Source organism: Anabrus simplex, chromosome 2 (assembly GCF_040414725.1).
Source record: "Anabrus simplex isolate iqAnaSimp1 chromosome 2, ASM4041472v1, whole genome shotgun sequence".
NCBI lineage: Eukaryota > Metazoa > Arthropoda > Insecta > Orthoptera > Tettigoniidae > Anabrus > Anabrus simplex.
Window position 1 is genome coordinate 698,673,396 of NC_090266.1, and position 22,982 is coordinate 698,696,377.

General features: G+C 38.9%; 1 protein-coding gene across 5 annotated transcripts in view; it reads right to left on the reverse strand.

Moving 5' to 3' along the window:
• The window catches only part of Plekhm1 (Pleckstrin homology and RUN domain containing M1), a 229,808-nt gene that overhangs the window by 143,679 nt on the left and 63,147 nt on the right, over positions 1-22,982 (reverse strand). For all 5 annotated transcript variants that reach the window (XM_067141302.2, XM_067141301.2, XM_067141300.2 and 2 more), the window contains one exon: positions 11,672-12,646. In XM_067141302.2, coding sequence (XP_066997403.2) covers positions 11,672-12,646 — 975 coding nt within the window. The remainder of the gene's footprint in view (positions 1-11,671; positions 12,647-22,982) is intronic.

The following is a 22,982-nucleotide window of genomic DNA, read 5'->3' on the forward strand; positions in this document are numbered from 1 at the left end:
CCGCCGTCAGTGAAAGAATTATGACTCTCCGAATCCCACTCTCCGGAACCAAATCTATGACACTCATCTCTACATATGCTCCCACCTTGGATGCTGATGTAGAAGCTAAAGACCAATTCTACAACCTGCTGAGCACTATCATCACCAAAGTACCACCAAGAGACAAACTCTTATGGGGCAATGTGATGGGAAGACATGGACTTGGCAACTGTAATGCCAATGGTCTACTGCTCCTTGGTTTATGTGCTGAACATGAACTCTTCATTACTAATACTCAGTTCCGCCTGCCTACAAGACCACTTGGATGCATCCTCGCTCAAAACAGTGGCACATCCTTGATTATATCATCACGAGGCAATGTGATAAAAAAGATGTCCTTGTTACAAGGACCGCAAGAAACGTACACGACTGCTGGACAGATCATAAGCTCCTTTTTTGCCGGTTGAGTATCTCAATCTGTCACAAACCAAAAAGATCCATCCACAACCTGCCCAGAAAGAAATTCGATACTTCTAAACTTCAAATTGAATCCATTGCTACAGATTACAGAAATACAATCTCAAACAAACTGGCTAGTCATCCAGTCAGCAGTGATAGTACAAATCAGGAATGGGCCGCGCTTCAGAAGGTCATCACTGAGTCAGCTAAGGAAACAATTGGTTAAGTGAGAAAAAATAGATAGGACTGGTTTGATGAAAATAATGAAAAAATTAAATGTCTGATTAATGCCAAACGGGAAGCCCACCTATCCTATCTTCCCGCCTTCCAATGTGAAGAAATCACATTTCTTGGAACTTAAAGGAAAATGTCAGGCACAAATTAGGGAAATTAAGGATAACTGGTAGCAACAAAAAGCTGAAGAACTGCAAAGACTATCTGATGCCCCTGACCTGCAAAACTTCTATGCTGGCATAAAGGAGATATATGGTCCAGTTCGATCTTCATTGGGGTCATTGAAGACTGCTGACAACTCCATCATTTTAACTGATAATGGAGAAATTTACAGTGTTGGAAGGAAAGTTTCTCTTCACTTCTAAATAGTGTCTTCAGTGTTACTGAGGACTTTCTTCGTAATGTCCCTAAGCAGGCCCAACAACCATGGATTGCAGTTCCTCCTACATACTGAGACTTCACCAAAGCATTCAATCAACTAAAACCAAGAAAGGCTACTGGTCCTGATAACATCTCTCTGGAACTGATACAAGATGGAGGTATACGCTTGTAGACTAGACTTTTCACACTCATCCTCTTGATTTGGGAAACTTGAGAAGTACCTAACGACTTGAAGAATGCTACCATCATCACTATCTTCAAGAAAGGCAATCGTAGTGTATGTGGGAACTACAGTGGTATATTGCTTTTGTCAATTGCAAGTAAAATTCTCACAAGAATTCTATTAAACCGGCTCTGAGTTATCTCAGAGAGGATTTTGCCTGAGTCTCAATGTGGTTTCCGAACCTCCAGAGGCACAACAGATATGATCTTCTGTGCTAGACAACTCCAGAAAAAATGCAGAGCACAAAAGCAGCCTCTGTATTTCTATGATCTGGAAAAAGCCTTTGATTCACTACCAAGATCTGCTATGTGGAAAGTATTGACACATTTTGGATGTCCTGAATGTTATGTGGAATTGGTTCAAGCTCTTCATGATGGCATGTCTGGACAGGTTCTTCATGGTAACTCAGTATCAGATTCGTTCCCAATCACTCATGGATTGAAACAAGGCTGTGTGCTTGCTCCTACACTCTTTGCACAGTACATGGCTGTTATGCTGCATGAATCATCTGCAAACAACTTAGGCATGGAGATTAAATTTCGTTTTGATAGAGGCCTTTTCAATCTCACAAGACTTCACTCACAAAGACGTACTCAGGTTACCCGATTGACAGAACTGCAGTATGCCGATGACACGGCATCTCCTGCTCTAACACCTGCAGAACTACAACAGTCAATCAACTGCTTTAAAACTGCATGTGATTGCTTTGGTCTTGCCATTAATGCAAAAAAAAGGGAAGGTTCTTGCACAACCTGCCCCAGGATTAATACTTCCTGAGTTCAGTATTTCCATCTTGGACATAACACTGGAACAGGTTGATCACATTTCAAATTTGGAGCATTTGGAACAAGACGTTTATAAAATATTTTTTTTTTTTGCTAATTTCTTTATGTTGCACCGATACAGATAGGTCTTATGGTGATGATGGGATAGGAAAGGCCTAGGAGTTGGAAGGAAGCAGCCGTGGCCTTAATTAAGGTACAACCCCAGCATTGATAAAAGAATTGGGGCTGGTCTTGCAGCATTCGGACAGTTAATGTACAGAGTCTTCATGAATAACAACCTAAAACTGCGTACCAAACTCATAGTGTACAAAGCTGTTGTCATTTCCACACTGCTGTATGGCTGTGAAACTTGGACACTCTTAACACCACGATATCAAAAAACTTCAGCGATTCCACCAACAGAAAATGAGATTCATCTTGAATATTAAGTGGGAGGACTATGTGACCAACATGGCAGTTCTCAACAAAGTGCAGCTAAATAGCATTGAAACAACAATCATCGCTCATCAACTGAGATGGTTAGACCATGTTCACCGTATGGGTGATATCAGGCTTCCCCGCCAAATTCTTTATGGTGAACTTTGCTCCAGCAGTAGACCTTATGGAGCCCCTCTTAAGCGTTTTAAGGACCAGCTGAAACACATCATGGAGACAACTGGTATAGATATACAGACATGGGAAGAATGAACTGTGGACCGCTCCCTGTGGCGGAACACTACATCAACCGCTGTCAACTTGTTTGAAAGAGAACGCCACAGACATCAAGAGGCCAAGCGACAAGCAAGAAAACTCCGTAAATTACAACCCCGCCCTCCTCCATCCATTCAGTGTGATTTGTGTGGGCGTATGTTTTATGCAAGGATTGGTCTCTTTAGTCATCGTAAACACATTCATAAACTGAGTTGAACTGGCCAATATATGCAAGAAGAAGTTATATAAACTCAAATCGAGTTACAGCTGACGACGACATGGCTTATTTTTGGTAAGTATTGTTTCAGTATATTTCCGGTGCACCACTGAGGTTGCAATGTTAAGTATGCACAACGGTTTCCTTCATCTGTTGATATGCCACATGCAATGTTGGAGACAACTCCGCCATAGCCGGTCCCAAACCTGTGTTCAGAAAGGTGGAGGGTTCTGGATACACCTGAAGGTGCCATAGAATAATGCACTATCTCGGGAAGTAACTGTGAACCACAACAAAACGGGGAACTATCCAGATGGCAGGTCTGGATGCCATGAGGACGCAGCCCTTCCACCAGACTTAGGAAGCAGCAGGCCAGAACCGTGCTATCCCAAAACCCCGTTACTGAAAGTTCACAAAGAGAGACAACCGGACTGCTAAAGTCGACGATGAACTGGTGAGAATTACGGATCATGACACAAGATAGGAAAGCCTCGTGGTCTCTCTGCCAAACCTCGACACCGCAAAGTACAAGAGGAACGACTGAGTGAGTGAGTGAGTGAGTGAGTGAGTGAGTGAGTGAGTGAGTGAGTAAGCAATGTTTGAGAAACTCACATAGTGTGGCCATCTTGTAGCGAGTTTTTAAAATGTTCAATACAATAAATCAACCTGCCGACTGAGAGATACAGTCCACGATTCATTACTTGAACGTGTTGTGCAATTTAGAATAAACGGCATGGAATGCTTTCCCGTGAAATCGTCTTGCTTCGTGACAATGCTAGACAGCCAATCAAACCCAGGACCTCATCACATCATTTGGTTGGGAACAATGCCAGCATCTCCCCTATAGCCCTGACTTGGCGCAAGGTGATTTCCATCTTTTCATTCACCTGAAGAAGTTCCTTGATGTCAAGCCTGTTGACGATGATGATCTCATGGGAGGAGTACAGACATGCCTTTCATCACAAGTGGTATCGTTCTATGATGATGGCATACAAAAACTGGTGCCCCATTAAAGACAATTGCCTTAATAATGGTAGTGGCAATGTGGAAAGTAGTTTAAGGCATGCAGAATCCAATAAAAATAGAACATTTTCAAAATGATGTAGAGTTTCTTTGAAAAATTGTTGGTACTTACTTCAAAAACACGCCTCATATGCTGACAATATGATATCTTGAGTCTCACCTGTTTAGGTGACACATAATAATTAAAGATTGTGGAATTACTAAATCAATATTCTAAAATTTTGATAATACCTAATATAATGCAAATTACCAAATAGGTATATTTGTTTACATAATTCTAGTGTAGAAACAATTGAGTAAATCATTTTTACTGGCAGTCAGTCACACTAACTCTTAACAGATTTTCAGCGATGGTGGATGGGGAATGTAGCAACTGTGGTCTTAAATAAGGTATAGTCGCATTGGCCTGGTATGAAAATGGGAAATCACAGAAAAAACATCTTCAAAGCTGCCAATGATCAGGCTTGAACCCACTATCTCATACTACAAGCTTACAGCTTCACATCCCCTAGCACAGTGTTCCTAGAAGTGGGGAGACGCAGAGAGTGATAAAGGGGGCGCACCGGCTCTGGTTGGAATATTTATATTTCATATTCTGTAATAAATATTGCTACCCTTAGATTCTCACATCCATGAACCTATGCAGGAAGCTCTTCCATCACCACTCAAGACTAACAAACTCATACTTTTCCTGTCTTATTTCACAAGAACTGACCAGTAAATCCTGCCAGCACGTATTCTGAGAAAAGGTGCGAGTAACATTTCCCACGCAGCACCCTTTCACCCGCCACTCGCAACGGTATCACCTTACAAGAATATATTCTTCTATTTCTGCCCGATTTACAATAAACTGATATAAGTATCGCCAAACCCTAGCAATGGTAAAAAGAGACCCCATGGAAGTGTTTTATCAAGTGCTTATCCTCCTTCAAAAATATTCAGTCCTAATAAATATTCAGTCTCCCACACCCAAAAGCAAAGTGTGTCAATACCAAGACAAATGCTTCAATGGCATTCTTTTCAATATTCAGGAATGACCTCAATGCATTCTTTGTTTGGAGATTTTAGCTAATGACAGTATGAAGCCTGTGAAACTTAAAAGAGACACTTGCAAACAAAACATCCAGACTGTGTAAATAAACCTATAGAATTCTTTTAGCATCATGAGCAACAATTAAAAGGAAATGTCAGATTCCTTGAACAGCACAAAACTATTCCTAAAAAAAGCACTAAGAGCATCCTTCAAGGTATCCTATTTAATTGCAAAATCCAAATCACCAGACATCAGCCATGAAAATGTGCGTGATCATGGATGGAGAAGTGTTCAGCAAGTGCCTGAAGTCGATACTGCTCTCAGATGATACGGCGACTCCTCGTATTGATACAACAGCCTACGACATAAAACATCAATTGCTACCACGTCTTCGTGATAGCCCACAGTTCACCCTGTAACTTGATGACAGCACTGATATCGTAAATAGTGCCCAGCTTCTTCTTTCTGTACCCTACTGTCATGAAAATGAAACGCATGAGAATTTCCTATTTTGTAAAGCTCTGGAAGGGAGGACTACAGGCGAAGATATTTACTCTCTTTTGAATTCCTTTTTCATTGACAACAATCTGTCATGGACAAATTGTGTTGGTATATGTATTGATGGGGGGGCGGCATTTACTAGAACTGAAAAGAGGTTCAGAGCAAGAGTGAGTGCTGTTACTCATTCTGTAAAATTCACACGGAGGCACTGACTTCAAAAGTACTACAACCAAAAGTTAATAAAGTGCTGAACAATGCAGTCAGTGTTGTAAGCTTTGTGAAAGCAAGAGCTGAGACGAGATGGGATATACACATGATTCGCTTCTATGGCACATGGAGGTACGTTGGTTGTCTCGTGGTCGAGTCCTTCGGTGTGTTGTGGAGCTGAAGAATGAAATTCGTCTTTTCCTATTGGACACCAGTCCTACACTCGGAGCTGTTCTGGATGAAAAATGGTTTCTAATTCTGTGCTGCCTGGCCGATGTATTTGAGAAACTGAATGACCTTAACATGTCTCTTCAAGGACAAAATAGTAATATCTTTCTATGTGAGAAAGTGCATGGGTTTAAGAGAAGACATGAACTCTGGAAAACTCAGATGGATAAAGGTAACTGTGAGATGATTTCTTGCCTGAGTGAATTCCTGGAGGAAAATGAGTTTGATTTCGGTAAAATTAGTGGAATTGCCACAGCACACCTCGAAAACCTTTGACAGCAATTCGAAGATTGGATTCGCAGTCCGTTCGATATGAACGTAACAGCCCACTTGTCAATGGTAGAAGAGGAGGAGCTAATACAACTCTCAAGTGACAGAACAATTCAAAATGAATTTAAGTCAAAGTCTCCTGAAAATTTCTGGGTGCAGATTTGGAATGAATATCCCCATTTATCAAGAGAAGCAATGGACGTGTTATTACCTTTTGCTTCAACTTACTTGTGTGAGTCAATATTTTCCGCAATGATATCCATCAAGGCACAGAATCGGTCTCGACTACAGCCGGAAGGGGATCTGCGGGTTGCTGATTGAAATATTCAACCAATCCTGGATCTACTTTCATCACAAATTCAAGCTCACTCATCACACTAACTCATTAAGTGTCAGAGAATTAATGAATTCTAAAACATGTACCCTTTTATTCTTCTATTATACTCTTTTTCTTTGGGGTGAAGTGTTTAAACATAACATTTTCCAAATCCACAGTTAAATGTTGAAAATTGTATACATTATTTCTACTGTCAATTATAAGTCACGAGCTAACAAATATGAAAAGCATTCTAAATTAACTAAAAGCAACACAGGTGCCACAGCTAAAGAGCTAATTAGTGACGTACATACATACATACATACATACATACATACATACATACATACATACATACATACATACAATCTTCATTATAGACTGTTATGCCTTTCAGCGTTCAGTCTGCAAGCCCCTGTGAATTTATTAATTGCCGCAACAATCCTCTATTTGTTAACTAGTTCTGTGGCCTTGTTTAGTTCTGTATCTCTTCTCTTTAAATCAGTGGAAACCGAGTTAAATGTAACAGAAACTTTTCAGTACGTCAAACACACTGCAATTACGGTATAAATTATAACACTATAAACATACCTATATATAGTATAAACATATATTTGTATAATAGTGTGTATTTCTACAGGTATGTTTATAGCAGGGTCTCTCAAACACCCAAAATCTCACGCGTGAAAATTGAGGTGCAAGAGCTCCATGCACTGTGCATCGGTCCCACTCGGCTTGGATCAACGCTTTGTCTCTGGGCTACTCGGCTAAGCTCGGCTCCGTTTTGGAGCGCTATGGAGCAAGTGAGGAAGAGGGAGACAGGGGGAGCGAGCAAGAAAGGCATGGGGAAAGAGACACACAGCGCTATTGCTCCAAATCGAGGAGTGGGGTTTTGCACTCTGGTCAACCAAGCGAAGTCGTCTTTTGCACCATGCACAGTGCATGCACTGATGAGCGCATGCCGCACTGGGGTGAAATACTGGTAATTTTTGACGATCGAGTTTCCTGAACTTTATTTAGCTATCTCAATCAGAAGCCATATTTTTGGTCATGCTAGCCTGGGAGGGCATATATAGCAAGTGGAGATGCAATTCTCCCCTAGTACGTTGGCACTGCATTGTGCTTATCACATGTCTAGCTTGCAGTGGTGTCACTAAGGCGTGCTAGCCGGCCACTGTCTTGGGAATGTGCAGTATCCAACTGATGAGCCCATGCCGCACTGGGGCGAAACACTGGTAATTTTTTACGATTAAATTTCCTGAATTTTATTTAATGGCTAATCATTCACTTTATTTCTAATTCTTTTCTTAACAGCAATACTGAAATTTTAGCATGAAATAATATTCTTTACAATTAATGTGCTCCTTTAATCACTCACACATGCAGTCTGTAAAAGAATTCAACAGCAGTTTTTAGCAATTTTACATTAAAGAAACAACACATCAGGCAGTATGATCTAATACAGGGTGAAGCACTGCACCAACTGTACAGCACGACTAATATGTGCTGACAGATGTAGTTACCATAGTCAATGACAGGGTCAGGGATGGGATGAATGAAGCCCCCAACTTGCAGCGAGGATAGGAATTGTGCTGGCTATCAAGGCCTGTCGCCCTCCTCTGGGGGAAACCATAAAAGCTGGTGGTTACGTTCAAATGAATCAGAAGCTCTCTCCTGCTTTGTGCAATAAATGCCCCAGAAAGGAGATCAGCCTTCAACATGATAAGTAGCCCCCTCATTCTGTTCAATTCACCAAGGAGGAAATTGGAAATATGAGGTGGGAACTTCCGCCATACTCTGCCTACAGCCCCACCACCACCACCACTGCACCCTCTATCATCTACCATCTTTTCAGTTTTGTCTCATAGGCCATGACTACGAGACAGCAGACGACACGTAGAAAGTAGAGGATCAGTGTCTGCGGGCTACTAGAATACAGTACTACTGAAAGGGTATTTTCAAGCTAGCAGAACAGTGTGTGCAAAGAAACTAAGATAACTACGGTATATTAACCCAATGATATGCCAACATTTTTCTTTTTACTTTTCTTTTGCTCATACAGTTGCCCCTAAGCTTAAAGTTGTTATAGTTAATATGGCTGGTAAAATAGAAGTCACTTTTTTTTTTATTGATGCAACAGGAAAAGGTTCTGAAAAGTTTTGCCAGAAGCTGCCACAAGTAAGCTTTTGCCATCCTGTAGATTCAGTGTTGCCAAGTCAATGGATTTCCTTCCAATTACAGTGGATTTTAATTTGTTTTCATGATGAAAGATATGCTTATTTTATGTAATGCATGTTTAGATTTAACTGCTATTTTGAGTATTCACAGCAAGAAAAATATATATATTTTATATTTTATAAAAAGCATATTTAGATAAAAAGCATATTAATTTAGCAGAATTCATTAGCATTTAGCAACCGTGCACAAATTTCTGTTGGCTGCATTTATGATGCATGGGAGTGTGTCACAAGAGAAATCATCGATTGTGCATTTATAAAGTGTTTAATCTTGAATGCGATGCATGTTTTTAACAGGGCATCCTTGTAAATGACGTTTCACTTTTTTAAAGTGTTCATATCAATCTTGATTAGAGCTGAAGATGGCCAAATTTATAGGCTTGTACCGGCTGGTACACCTCTACACCGCACATTTGAATTTTCCGCCTTAAAGTACTGCTCTACTGGAGAAACACTGAACTTGAAACTGGACCTACTTAAATTTTTCCTCTGAAGATGTCACTGTGTGAATTTTGACTTGTTTTTGTTTACTATTTATCAAGAAGTGTGGACATTCTCTCATAGATGTCTCTACTAAAAAACTATGATCATGCACCCTGGTGCGAAGTGAAGGAACTTGCTTGAAGAAATTTCGTACTTTCTTTCATTTGTGGGTTGACAATATTAATCTTTTCTTTCCGCCAGTTTTGAAGTTAGCCAATCAATTATTTCCGTAATTAATTTTCAGCCAATCCCGTATTTCTTCTTCGATTTTGTGTGTACCTTTTGATGTTAACCAAAAAAACTCCGTGGGTGTGTCCTTATCATTCACGAAAGGTCTCGAATCTTCCCCGAGGGTATAAAAACTGCTGATTTTCTTGCCTCTCGGCCACTTCATCAACATCTTACTTAGTGTATGGACGTGTAGCAGGAGGCGGGAAGCGCCTCTTCCATCTGGCAGCAGTTCTCCAGTAAGTAATGGCCGCTTAACATCTTTATTTCTTGCTACTCAGCAGTTTAACCCGCGGGGAAGGTCCGAAAACCTTTACCATGTAACCTATCTCTATAAACATGTAAATTTCTTCCAGTTTATGTAAAAACTTCATATATCTTTAACTGTAAATCAGGGATAGAGAGTGCTTTACCCTCTCGAGCTCCCCTTCATTTTGATTTGAGGTGACTACGTTTTCGTAACCGATTTTCTACTCTTCCTTAATGTGTTAAATTTATTCAGTATACGAGTCACCTCCATAGTTTGGGAATAGCCCCTGTTTCATCGGCCTAGTGCCTCTTAGGTTTTAAGAAGTTTCGTTTAGGAGTGCAAATTCACGCCTCCATTCATTTTTGCATTTTGGGCCATTTACTTAACCTATTATTGTTCTACTAAGGCCCAGTAGGCTGGGTACAAGATACCCCCATTTCATGTTGTGTAAATTGTGCCTTGATGGCAATTTAGGGTAAAGCCTGGTATTGCCTTTAATAGGCTCGGAAAACTGAGAGCGGGTCAGCTCTTTTAAGTATTGGAAATGTGCCTCTAGGAGGCTTGACATTGCTAGGTGGAAGCAAGTGCTCCATATTATTAGGGGATTTCTGCCCTGTGGTAAATATGTGGTTGTGAGGTGAGAGCTCAGAAATTGTAAAACTTGGGGCTTGAAGCCCAGATTGTTAAACTGTCTCTAAATCTTGGCTTTTCCTGGTCTTGTACCTGATTGTCGGTTATTTGTTGACTTCTTGTTATTTGTTAACTTTGAAATTCTATGTGAAAATTGTTAAGTTTTGCTATTTTCGAAAATATAACCTTTAATGCAATTTTAATTCATATCTCGACCTTGTAGTTAGACCCATTCACCCTGGCACCTTCTTTCACCTCTGCTGTTCCACAGATACCTCGGAACAGCCCAAAACATGTTCTAATATTTTAAATGAACTGTTAATATAATTAGTACAACAAGTATTGAATAGGTGGATCTATTTAATAAATTCATTTTTAAGAATTGAATCTCTTTATGGTATATTGTCAATACGGAACCATTATGAAATTGATAAGTTGTAATGAAATTTATAAGTTACTATTGACAACGCAGAAGATGATACTCTACACGAATACAGTGACAAAGAAATAAGTGACAATGAATTTGAATCATCCAATGGCATTAACTGACTAAACAATTAAATGGCAGAAAATGTATTCCTTTTGCTTTGTATGCTTCACTGATAAATTTCAATCTTTAAATCTTCTTTTCTAATTACAGGGGAGGAGAGGAGGTTGTTGGCTAACAATGTAGGCTTAAATAAAATAAATACAGTATTGTAAAAGTCAAGAATTGTCTGCAGATTAAGATTGTGTATGTGATTTTTCAATATTAACAAACCCAGTTTCATGAAAAATTGTTGCTTATTAGTTTCAATATGACCCTCATAGATAGTCGAGAAGGAAAGTATCCTATTCCAATCTCTCATACAAAAGCTGAATATTTTGCTCTTCTGAAAAATCTCAAGCAATCTCCAACTGTCAGTAAATGCACTGGCTGAAGAAAAGAATGCTGCTATATTAAATTTTTCCAATTTTGCATCAGAACAAAATGATCTACCTAACATTTACAAATAAATTAAATTTAGTAGAGCAAGCTGACTAGGTGTTTTGTGTCATGTAACTGTGAGTCTTCATTTGGAAAAAAGTGGGTTTGGACCCAACTGTTAACAACCATGAAGATTGTTTTCCGTTGTTTCCCCATTTTCACACCAGGTAAATGCTGGGCTTTACCTCAACTGAAGGAAGTGACTGTGACTTTGCCTTGTCCCGTCACATCATCGCCATAAGACCTGTTTGCATTGGAGTGACATAAAACAAATAGTAAAAATTAAGAGCCCCAGCACAAGCCTTCATAAAATATCTCTGTGGAACTTACCAGATCATCTGCTTCCACTCCTGTGTCCATTGCAGATTCAGTAGTACTCTCGAACCGATGACAAAAGTCTCTTAAATCTGGAGTCTTCATGTAACCTCCAGACAAATTATTATAGCTTTCAACCACTGCATGATAACTTGGAACATCACTCGGACTCCTCAAACCAGTGCTTCTACTCTGAGATACCACAGATGAACTATTACCACGGAAGTTCTTGGAAGTAATTCTATCCAAATGTTCTGGTCCTTCAATACCATTACGTTCCTCAGCATCTGGAAATTCTTCAAATGAAGATGACCATCCAACACGACCAATGAGGGAATTGCCAACACTTGAATGTCCATCTTCATCATCCCCATTGCCCTTAGCAGTCATACACTGCCTTGAAGGGATATCTGTCCCAGGTGTTGGTCTCACATTACCATTTTTCTCTGAACCATCATCACCACCATTCATTTCACTACAGTTCTTTTGGATATTTTGTGGTGTCAGGGTCTCTGTAACAGGGGTTCCAAGTATTATTCTTAGAGCTTCATCTTCACTCATGGGTAAAACCTGTCCTATGCCTTCATCTTTGCGTGGACAGGACATGGAAATGGCTGGACTTGACTCTCTAGTTGGGACATTATCTTCCATCATACTAGCCACATCCACACCAGACATTACAGGACATGCCCTTAAAGGTGGTGTCCATAAGCCAGCTAGTAAAAGTGGCTGATTTGTCCATATATTTAACAAACTAGAATTACACACCAAACAATACTGACAAGTTTCAATTCCCTCTATTAGTCTCTGAGCTACGTCAAGCAATTCAACATCTCGAAGAAATGCAGAACGACGGTAATAGGGTTTCAGTGCACTACCATCACGACGCATTGCTTCCAAATAACGAGATAATAGTCCATCATTAAGAGCTAGTCTTAACCATGCTCGACAACGACCCACATCAGTAGTCACCAAAGATAAGGCATTAATCTGAAAGAAAAGGTAAAGATATAAAAAACATACAACTAAAAAGGTACAGTGAATGGACTGTAATGGCAATAGCAACATCTGGTAACACTGCGAGCTTGCACATGTGAACAGAAGGACATCTCGAGAAGTGCCATACAGCATAAAACACATGGAGCTGAAGCACATTAGCCTGTTGCGGCCACTCGAATGCAGTGTGTGTGAAGACTACAGTCAAGAGTGCAATGGAGCAATGCATTAACATCAAATTTTGTTACAAATTGGGAAAAACAGCGACAGAGAAACATACAATATTGGTGCAAGTGTGCGGAACACTTGCCACAAGCAGAATGGACGTGGCGCATCATCAAATGTTCCCAGTCCATTCCAAAAGCATCTGAACCCATTATAAAAACATTTTCTGCTTACGGCTTCTGTTCTGTATACTTGCACAAAAATGACATGCATCTCATCTCCCAATTTGTAAGAAAACTTGATGTTTATGATAATTCTTGATGATGCTTTGATGTTTATGCATTGCTCCATTGCACTATGACACCAGTCTTCGCATGCACTGCGTTCGACTGGCTGTAGCAGAATAACCTGCTTCAACTTCGTGTGTCCAACATTACGTGCTTCTCGAGATGTATCTCTATTCGACACTCTTGATACAATTATTACCTCTTCTGGCAACTGTCATCTAATAATGAAAAATTATGTCACGTACCAAACAATCTTTCAATTAATGCTGGTCTTGTGAGACATCCTAGCACCAGAATTCTGACCCAGTAAGAGACTTTTTAATATACCAATAAATGTAGCAATATGGGTCTGTCGCATTAAAGCAATTTTAAATGTAAAGTGACCATGTCAGGATTCAATCTCTCAACCTTGAGTAGCATAAGTGAGCACATGATAAAATATGCTATTCAGCCAATTAGCTGTTTCCTCACACAACGGTAAAAGAGCACCCTAGCTATGAACATTCAAGGAAACAAATGCTGGACAAGAAGTAACACAGTTAATTTTATTCAAAATAAAAGCTAACAGATCTATGAAAACTCTTGCAATTCCAAACATCACACATACAAGGAAAAGGTTCCATTTTATACACCTCATTACCCCTTTTTTTTCTTTTTTTCTCTTTTGCAAGTTGTTTTACGTTGCACCGACACAGATAGGTCTTATGGCAACGATGGGGCGGAAAGGACTAGGAATGGGGAGAAAGTAGCCGTGGCCTTAATTAAGGTACAGCCCACGCATTTCCCTGGTGTGAAAATGGAAAACCACAGAAAACCATCTTCAGGGCTGCCGACAGTGGGGTTCAAACCCACTATCTCCCGAATACTGGATACTGGCCATACTTAAGCGACTGCAGCTATCGAGCTCGGTAGTTACCTGTTTGCACAAGACTCAGATCTGTAAAATATTAATATGAACAGCTAGTTGAGGGAGAAGCGGCACATGATGCAAGTTCACACTTGCGTGAATTCTTTAATTTCACAAAGAGATCCTGACACACAGTTCTAAATACCTTCTCATTTTGACAAACTGGCGAACATGGGTTAGGAAAGTGCTAGGAGTGGGAAAGAAGAGGCTGTGGTTTTAATTAAGGTATGTGAATGCTTTGAATAGAGTCTACAATAAGAGAAATGAAGTCGAGGTGTCTCATGGATATATAAATATGTTACTCATTTCCTGGCTGTTTTCCCTCGAAAGGTGATGTGTGTGTCCTATTGTGTGGCACTCGTGATACTGACGGTTGGATTTTTGAGTTGAACAACTGTTAAGGAGGAGTGTAAGGGGAATTGATGATTTCTTTTTTTATATTTCTGTTTAGTATATCTTCTTGGTAATAGTTTATAAATGTTTATAAATTTCTTCAAATAGCATATTTGTGTTCTCTGTGATTTTATTTATATTATAATTGGGGTTTGTTCTTTGATCCAACTGCATATAAATGTCTTCTATGTTTTTCATTAGGGTGCCTTTATTCGCTTAAGTGCTAAATGATTAAACCCTGATTAATATTTTTAGAAGTATGATGAAACTATTTCATATAGGTACCGATAACTGAAAATCTATTATGTCAAGTTTTTATGTGTTCTTGATACCTAATGAGAACATTTCTCCCTGTTTGGCCGATATAGGTTGTTTCACATTTTGAACATTTCAGTTTGTTTATTCTTGAGTCAAGAAATTTGTTACTTTTAGGGATAACTGAGTTATGATTATAAAAATTATGGTTATTAGTGTTAAGCGTATGGATAGTTATATGGAAATTATGTTTTCTAATTGTGTTAGTAACTTGATATATATTTTTATTATTGAAGATGAAAGTAGCAAACTTATCTCATTAGATACCATGAACACACAAACACAGAAAGATAAGAATTTCAGCTATGGGTACATATATGAAATACAGTAGTACCTCTTTTATACGGAACACTTTTAACCGAAGTATCGTTTAACCGAAATGACTGAAAATAAATTTTTCGGCAAAAACAAATTAGAGGAACATTGTTTGTAATGTTATATTATGTTACGATAAAGGGGATAAGTAGCGGAATGTGTGGACTCTGACCATGACTGCCTCCTTCCCTTATCTATTGTGAATAAAGTTTGTATTGGCTCCTTCATTAGTTCCATTGTTTGCTGTGTTAAGTTATGACAAAGGGGATGAACAGAGGAATGCATGAACTCCAACCTGACTGCCTTCTTCCCTTCTCTGTTTGCTCAGTTTGTGATGCGACGAATAAAAGCCTTCTATTGTTCTGCTAATGAAATGGTGGTGTGACATCGCTGCTAGAAAACGATGTGAAAAGAAAAAAACAAAAGAAAGTCGAAGACTTTAAAAAAAATAGTTCATTATTTACAGTATAAGTGTATGCACAACGGAACATGGTTTGTTCTAAACATGTACAGAAGTTTGGGTTTGTTAAAATGCTTTGTTAGCATTGTATATGTATTGTCTTCCACTACTTTAATCTAAAATGTCAAAAAACATATCTTAATTATAAATTATCCAAAATTTTCATTATCTGAAACCAACTTTCCCCCCTTTGTTCTGGCTAACAGATGTTCTACTGTAGTTTCATCATCCTTTTACATATAATAACCAGAATTTAATCATTTTGCACTTAGCGAATAAAGGCAGCCTAATGAATAACTCGGAAGACATTTATATACAGTTGGATCAAAGAACAAACCCCACTTACAATATAAATGAAATCACACAGAACACAAATACACTATTTGAAGAAATTTATAAACTATTACCAAGAAAATATACTAAACAGAAATATAAAAATGACATCATCAATTCCCCGCAGACTCCTCCTAACAACAACAACAACAACAACATCAACAACAACAACAACAACAACCCCGTCAATACATCACCTCGCCCCTCCTTATCACCTGTTCAACTTGAAAAAAATCAAACATTCAGTATCACGAGTGCCACATAACAGGACACACACATCACTTTCAAGAGGAAACAGCAGGGAAATGAGTAACATATTTACATATCAATGAGACACCTCACCTTCATTTACACAATATTTATACCCCTTTTTCCCTTATTGTAGACTCTGTACACTGGAACAAAGTGGCAAATTTCAATGCGTTCCATACAAAAAAACGCAAACTGGCATCAGAAAAGAGTCTCCCTTAACATTTTATTTCATTTTAATGGAACATATTAACATCATAAACAATTTCTAAGATTTTAAATCACCAATATATTTTAACTTCATCCAACTTTAGATTACACAATAAAAATGGTTCTGTTTCTAAGTGTTTGTTTCAGATAGATCACAAGTTTTGTGCTCATGATACCATTGAGACTCAAGTCTCTAACTATTTTATAAAACTATATCTGAAAACAGAATTTCAAGTGTTATCCTTGTGATTTCATGCTCTTTTAAGGAACTGACGATGTCTCCATAGGAGACAAAACCTGTATTCCATAAAAATAATACATAATTAAATGCAGCATGATATAAAAAGTGTTGAATAGGTGGACCTTTTTACATGGCAATTGTACAATGGACATGGCAGATCACTTTCAAATGAACATTATGCAAACATTCATAATTAATAAAATTATAACCTAGATAGAGCAGCAAGGACAGCAATGTCCTCCTCTAGCACCCCCCCTCCCCCCCATCATGGCATGGACTTGATTCCTGACATTATCACAAATTTTAGGCTGTTTTGAGAGAATGGAACTAGGGGCAAAGATAACAGTATTCAGAAGAAAAGTGGGTTAAATCTATCAAACAGGGCATATGTGGGACATGATTTAGAAGATCGTGGATGCAATGCTTTCTCGAAAGAATAAAATCTAGAGAGTACATCCGAGATTGGTATAAACAATGAACGAAGATTGATTAACCAATCATCACTCATCTGCATTGAGGGCCATCATCTAGGTGGCAGATTCTTCATCAGTTGTTTACCTAGTCTATTCTTAAATGATTTCCCTCACTCCCAAGACTTCCCAGCCCACGGTTTGCAATTTTTTCCTAACAAAACTCTTTTGTCAGTAATCACCCAGAACAAATCGTGCTGCTTTCCTATGTACCTTTTCCAGATGATTTTTATTTCTTGTAAATTGGAAATTTAACAAACATTTCCGTAATAATTTTTTCCAATACCAAATTTCTCTTTATGTAAATGAATATTTGCCCCGATTTGTCCCATTGAATTCCAATTTTATCTTCATATTATGATATTCCCTACCTTGAAAAGCTCCACTCAAGCTTATTTGTATGCTAATGTCACTCCATGCCATCTCTCCACTGACAGCACAGAACATACCGCTCAGTCGGGCAACTCATCTTCTTACTCCCAAGACTTCCCAGCCCAAAGTTTGCAACATTTTGTTGGTAATCACTCATAACAAATTGTGCTGCTTTCCTTTGTACCTTTTCTAGTCCTCGTATTGAGTAATTCTGGTGTGGGTCCCAGACATTGGAACTATGCTCTAAATGGGGTCTTACCAAAGATTAATACACTCTCCCTTTTCAATCCTTACTAGAGTATCTAAATACCTTCATAACCATATGAAGGGGTCTGTAACTTTTATTTACAACCTCGTTAATGTGATTACCCCAATGAAGGTCTTTCCTTATACCGGTACTAACACCTAGATACTTAAAGTGATCATGTGAGGGACTTTCACCTCATGAATGCAGTAATTAAAACTGAGAGGACTTTTCCTCTCACTGAAACTTACAACATGACTTTTCATCCCATTTACCATCATACCCCTGTCTACTGTCCATCTCACAACTTTCCCAAGGTCTTCTTGCAGTTGCTCACAATCCTGTAACTTATTTACTGATGATGATGATGCCTGTTGTTTAAAGGGGCCTAACATCTAGGTCACTGGCCCCTAAGGTTCGAGATGAGACGAAATGTAATGGCAATTAAAATTCCCATATTCATTCACTCACCAGAATTCAAAATATGATGATGAAGAATGAATGAATGAATGAATGAATGTGAATTTAAAACAATCAGCAGGTCTAACTCACAATACTGAAAGTTAAAATGATTCCAAAATTTATCCAGAATTCAAAACGATGACGAACAATGATTATCAATTTAAAACAACCAGTGGATCTGACTGCATTGCCCCACCTTCCCAGAAAATAAATTAAAAGAATTGTATAAACTGAACAAGGGACTGCTTCCAAAGCAAAATCCTAAATCGACGATGCTTGTTGTCTACTGGGGTCCAATAATAATGTTACTGCTTTTTTTTATGTCCCACTAACTATATTTTTACGGTTTTTGGAAACGCCGAGGAGCCAGAATTTTATCCCGCAGGAGTTCTTTTATGTGTCAGTAAATCTACCGACACAAGGCTGGCGTAGTTGAGCACCTTCAAATACCACCGGAGTGAGCCAGGATCGCACCTGCCAAGTTGGGGTAAGAAGGCCAGCGCGTCTGAGCAATTCAGCCTCGCTAAAGTGATCCAAAATCCAGGTCACCAGAACCTCGTAATGGTACTAATCGCTAGTAAGGCAGAACCATGTTATTCCTCATGTAGCGGTACTAATCACGAGTAACGTAGACTCACGGTGTTCCTCACATAGTGGTATTAATCACAGGTAATGTACTACTCACAGGTAACGCAGACCTATGGTGTTCCTCAAATAGACACCATTCATAGGTAACGCAGACCCATGGTATTCCTCACATAGCGGTACTAATCACCGGAGCTGCCCAGAACCGTGGTGTCCCTCACATAGTGATACTAATCATAGGCAACGTAGATCCACAGTGTTACTCATATAGTGGTACTAATCACAGGCAACACCCAGACCTGTGATGTTTCTCACATAATGGTACTAATCACAGATAATGCAGACCTATGGTGTTCTTCACATAGTGGTACTAGTCACAGGCCTGTGGTGTTCCTCACATAGTGATATGAATCACAGGCAACGTAAACCCATTGTCTTCCACATATAGTGGTACTAATCACGGGTACTGTAAACCCATAGTGATACACCACTAATGATACTAATCACAGACCCATGCTGTTCCTCACCTAGTGGTACTAATTGCAAGTAAACTTGGCCCATGGTGTTCCTCGCATGTTGTTACCAACCACAGGTAATCTCATGGTTTAAAATCCATCATCCCTTGGGTGTCATTTTTAGTCATATCTTAGGACAGGCAGGGGATACCGTCAGTGTATTCTTCATCTGCGTACCCCACCCACAGGGGGTACTTATTTATTATTCCATACACTACACCATCATCTGCAAAAATTATGTGTGATTCCAGTTCTTTACTCACATAATTTATATATATATATGAAAACAAACGTCCATTAATACTGCCTTGCATGACCCCCATCTTAATCATTACAGAATCACCTACTCTAATTCCCTAAATTCTATTTTTTAGAAATTATGCCACCCATTCAACCACTCTTTTGTCTAGTCCAATAGCCCTCATTTTTGTCAGCAGTCTCCCATTATCTACCCTATAAAAGCCTTGGATAAGTCAATAACGATACAGTCCATTTGACCTCCTGAATTTAAATCTCTGTTATATCTTGCTGGAATCCTACAAGTTGAGCCTCACTGGTTCCGAAACTCGAACTGCCTTCCATCAAATGAGTTAGTAATTTTGTCAATCCACGTAACATAATCAGAAAGAAGCTTTTCCCAGAATTTACAAGCATTACAGTATTCAAAGCAAGCAGTTTTGTGAGAGCTGTGAGCAGCATCAAGACATGCTACGTGAGGACAAGGTGTTTGAGAAAAAGTAGTTTGGGTCAGATAAAGTACAAATTAAACTATATGGTATAATAAATTGTCATAATTGTGTTTTCTTGGGCTCCAGAAAATCTTGTAAGTTCACATGAACAAGGCTGTGGATTAACCAGGGCTCAACTTGTAAGGATTGCCACCCACGGTCTTAATTAGACCATTCCTTTATTGAGAGAAATGGCCCCATGTACCTCAACATACCATACACATACATTTTACCAGTAATGAACGTGTTTAATGTAGTTGAATTATTTTATGTATGCCACACCACCACATTACCAGAATGACATGATAGCCTATCTGGATGATATTCTACCAGGACTTGGGATAGGACAGAGAAGTGCTATTGAATTCCTTCCACATTTCCCTGATTAAACATTCTTCAAGTTCCACCTGTGGGGAACGCCAAAGGCAGATTCAGAACACATTTACGAGGAGGGGCGGGAGAGCAAGTATCATTTCAGTTTTTCCAGAAACACATCTGCTATAAATAGCATATTTTTTCTTTGAAAAATACCATTTTAACCCATTCACTGCCAAACCCGTATATATACGTTATTGAACACCGTGCCTCGTCCGCCAAACCCGTATATATACGTATTGGTGCAGTGTGTACTTCACCAATCTTACAAATGTACGCGATATAGTGTCATTCTTTGAGATTCCGTAGAAATGCTCAAGGAAGTTCTGTATGGCAGATATACTACTTACTCCATTTCGCGTGTTTTGAAAGCGATGTGTGTTATTTCAGTTTTGTTGGAGTGGAACATCTTTCCCGCTTACGTGTAGCCATCACGGCATCTTGAAGTATACATTCATCTCTTGTTGACGAAGAAATTGAATGTTTCCTCATAAATAGTGATTCTGGAGTGCTATATTTTGATAATGAAGATGGAGAATATCTAAGTGGCGATACTGAACTACAAGAAAGTGCGAGACAAAGTAGTAATAATGAATCTCATGCAGAATTGTCACCCCTTCCTCAGATAAATTATTTCCCCCCAAATGTAAATAATTTTAATAATACCAGTTCTTGGATCAACAATTTTAAACTGTATTATATTTCAGTAATAGCATCAACAAGCGGAGTAGCCACACGTATTAACATGCTACGGCTATGGAGCCAAGCTCTGCACTCGGCAGGCAGGAGGGTTCGAAAGCCACCGTCAGCTGTCCTGAGAATGCTTTATTTTTTGTGGTCTCCCTTTTTCACTCCCAAGCAAATGCCAGGGCAGTTCCTATTCATAAACCACAGCCGATTCCTTCTACTTCCTTACCTAGTTTCATTCACCATCATTCATTTCATATTCATTATCTTCTCAACTGAGATTTGCATCAAGAAGGGCATCCGGCCGTAAAAATATGGTGTAAAATATAATCTCACTTCATCCCCGACCCCGTATTAGGCTGCGGGGCTAAGGGGACGATATGCATTCCATTAATTGTATCAGTAAACCTGTATCTGTGAAACTGCTTCTACTTTTTAAAAACTCAGCAGTGAAAAGGTTAAGAATGATTTTACATATTAAGAAGTTCACAAGATGCAGTTGGTCTGTCTTTAGTAGGTATTTTCTTCCCAATGTGTACATCGAAATAGCATATCCCCTTAGACTACATGTAAAGAATCAGGCAAGTAATTTTCATACACAGATGCAGCTTCCAGAACACGTTCCATGTCAGTATCAGGTCTAAACAAATCACGTGATATAATTTTTAAATATATATATACAGTAAAAATGGATTTTCCTTGTCTGTAACATAAGTAACAAGGGATTACAAGAGCCCACCAACCACATTAAATGTGTCTGGGAAATCCTAAACGATGCGGTGTGCCAAAGAAAACTGACTACATCAGCCATCTCATATGAAAAAATAGAAATGGCATGAAGATCAATCCCTTCAGACACCGTAGTCAAGAATGATTGTGCAGTAATTCACAAAATTGGAAGTGTATTGATACTATGGACAGCCATTTTGAACAGCTAAATTAATTGCAGCCTTTGATGTCTATTTAAATCTAGTAATAAACCTTTTACATCAATACTTTACATGTTGAAATTAGAAAGTCATTCATCATCAAAGTCTGCCAAAATATTTGGGCATTAAGCTGGACAGGATCCTCTCTCCTAAGAAGTACTCCGTGAACACTGTGGAAAAATTGAGGTCATGCAATAACCTCTTGCAGAACTAGGTGGGCGTACTACAGCAATGACATTATGATGTTCTTCCCCAGAACTTGTCTACTCTGCAGCTGAATATTGTGCTCCGATAAGGCCTAATAACCTACATGTGAGGAAGATCAATGTCCAGCTGAATCCTACTGTGAGGATAATAACAGGATGCATTAAAACCACTCCCCTGCATGGTTTCTATTCCTAAGTCATACTACACCATTTGATCCATGCGGACAAAACAGTCTTCTCACGGAATATAAGAAGTTAATATGCAGTCCCAAGCTTCTTGTCCACTCTGATGTACCTATGGTAAAGAACTACCGCTTAAAATCCCAATCTATCCTTACAGCAGAATCACTGCAATTAAGTAATTTCAAAATCAACAGCACGTGGTCAGAGATGTGGAACATCGGAACTTCATCGATCCTGCCAAGAAACCAGTCGGTATCAAACTGCTATGAAGTGTATGAAGGACACTAAAATAATACAAACAGGACATGGGATCTGCACAAATAGCCTCCATAAATGGGGCAAAATTCCCTTCTCCCAATGTGATCGTATATAAAAAATAAAAAAAAAAGCAACCCATTAAATAAATACATTGTGATGGACTGCAGCTTACGAACCTATCCCAGGAACCTGAAATATTTCCATGATATGACACCAACAGCCCTCGACTGGACTGAAAAACAGAGTTCTGTAGACCCAGCAACTTTCAAATAGACTGTAAATATTTTAAATTATTTTATTGTTCTTGTGTCATTTTTAATTCAGGTTTTGTATTTCTTTTCTATTTCAATACATAGGTATTTCTGTAGGTCCACATGATAGTCTGCCTATTGCATGATGTTTTGTAGCACTTCCCATAATCAATACTCTAAAATGATCATG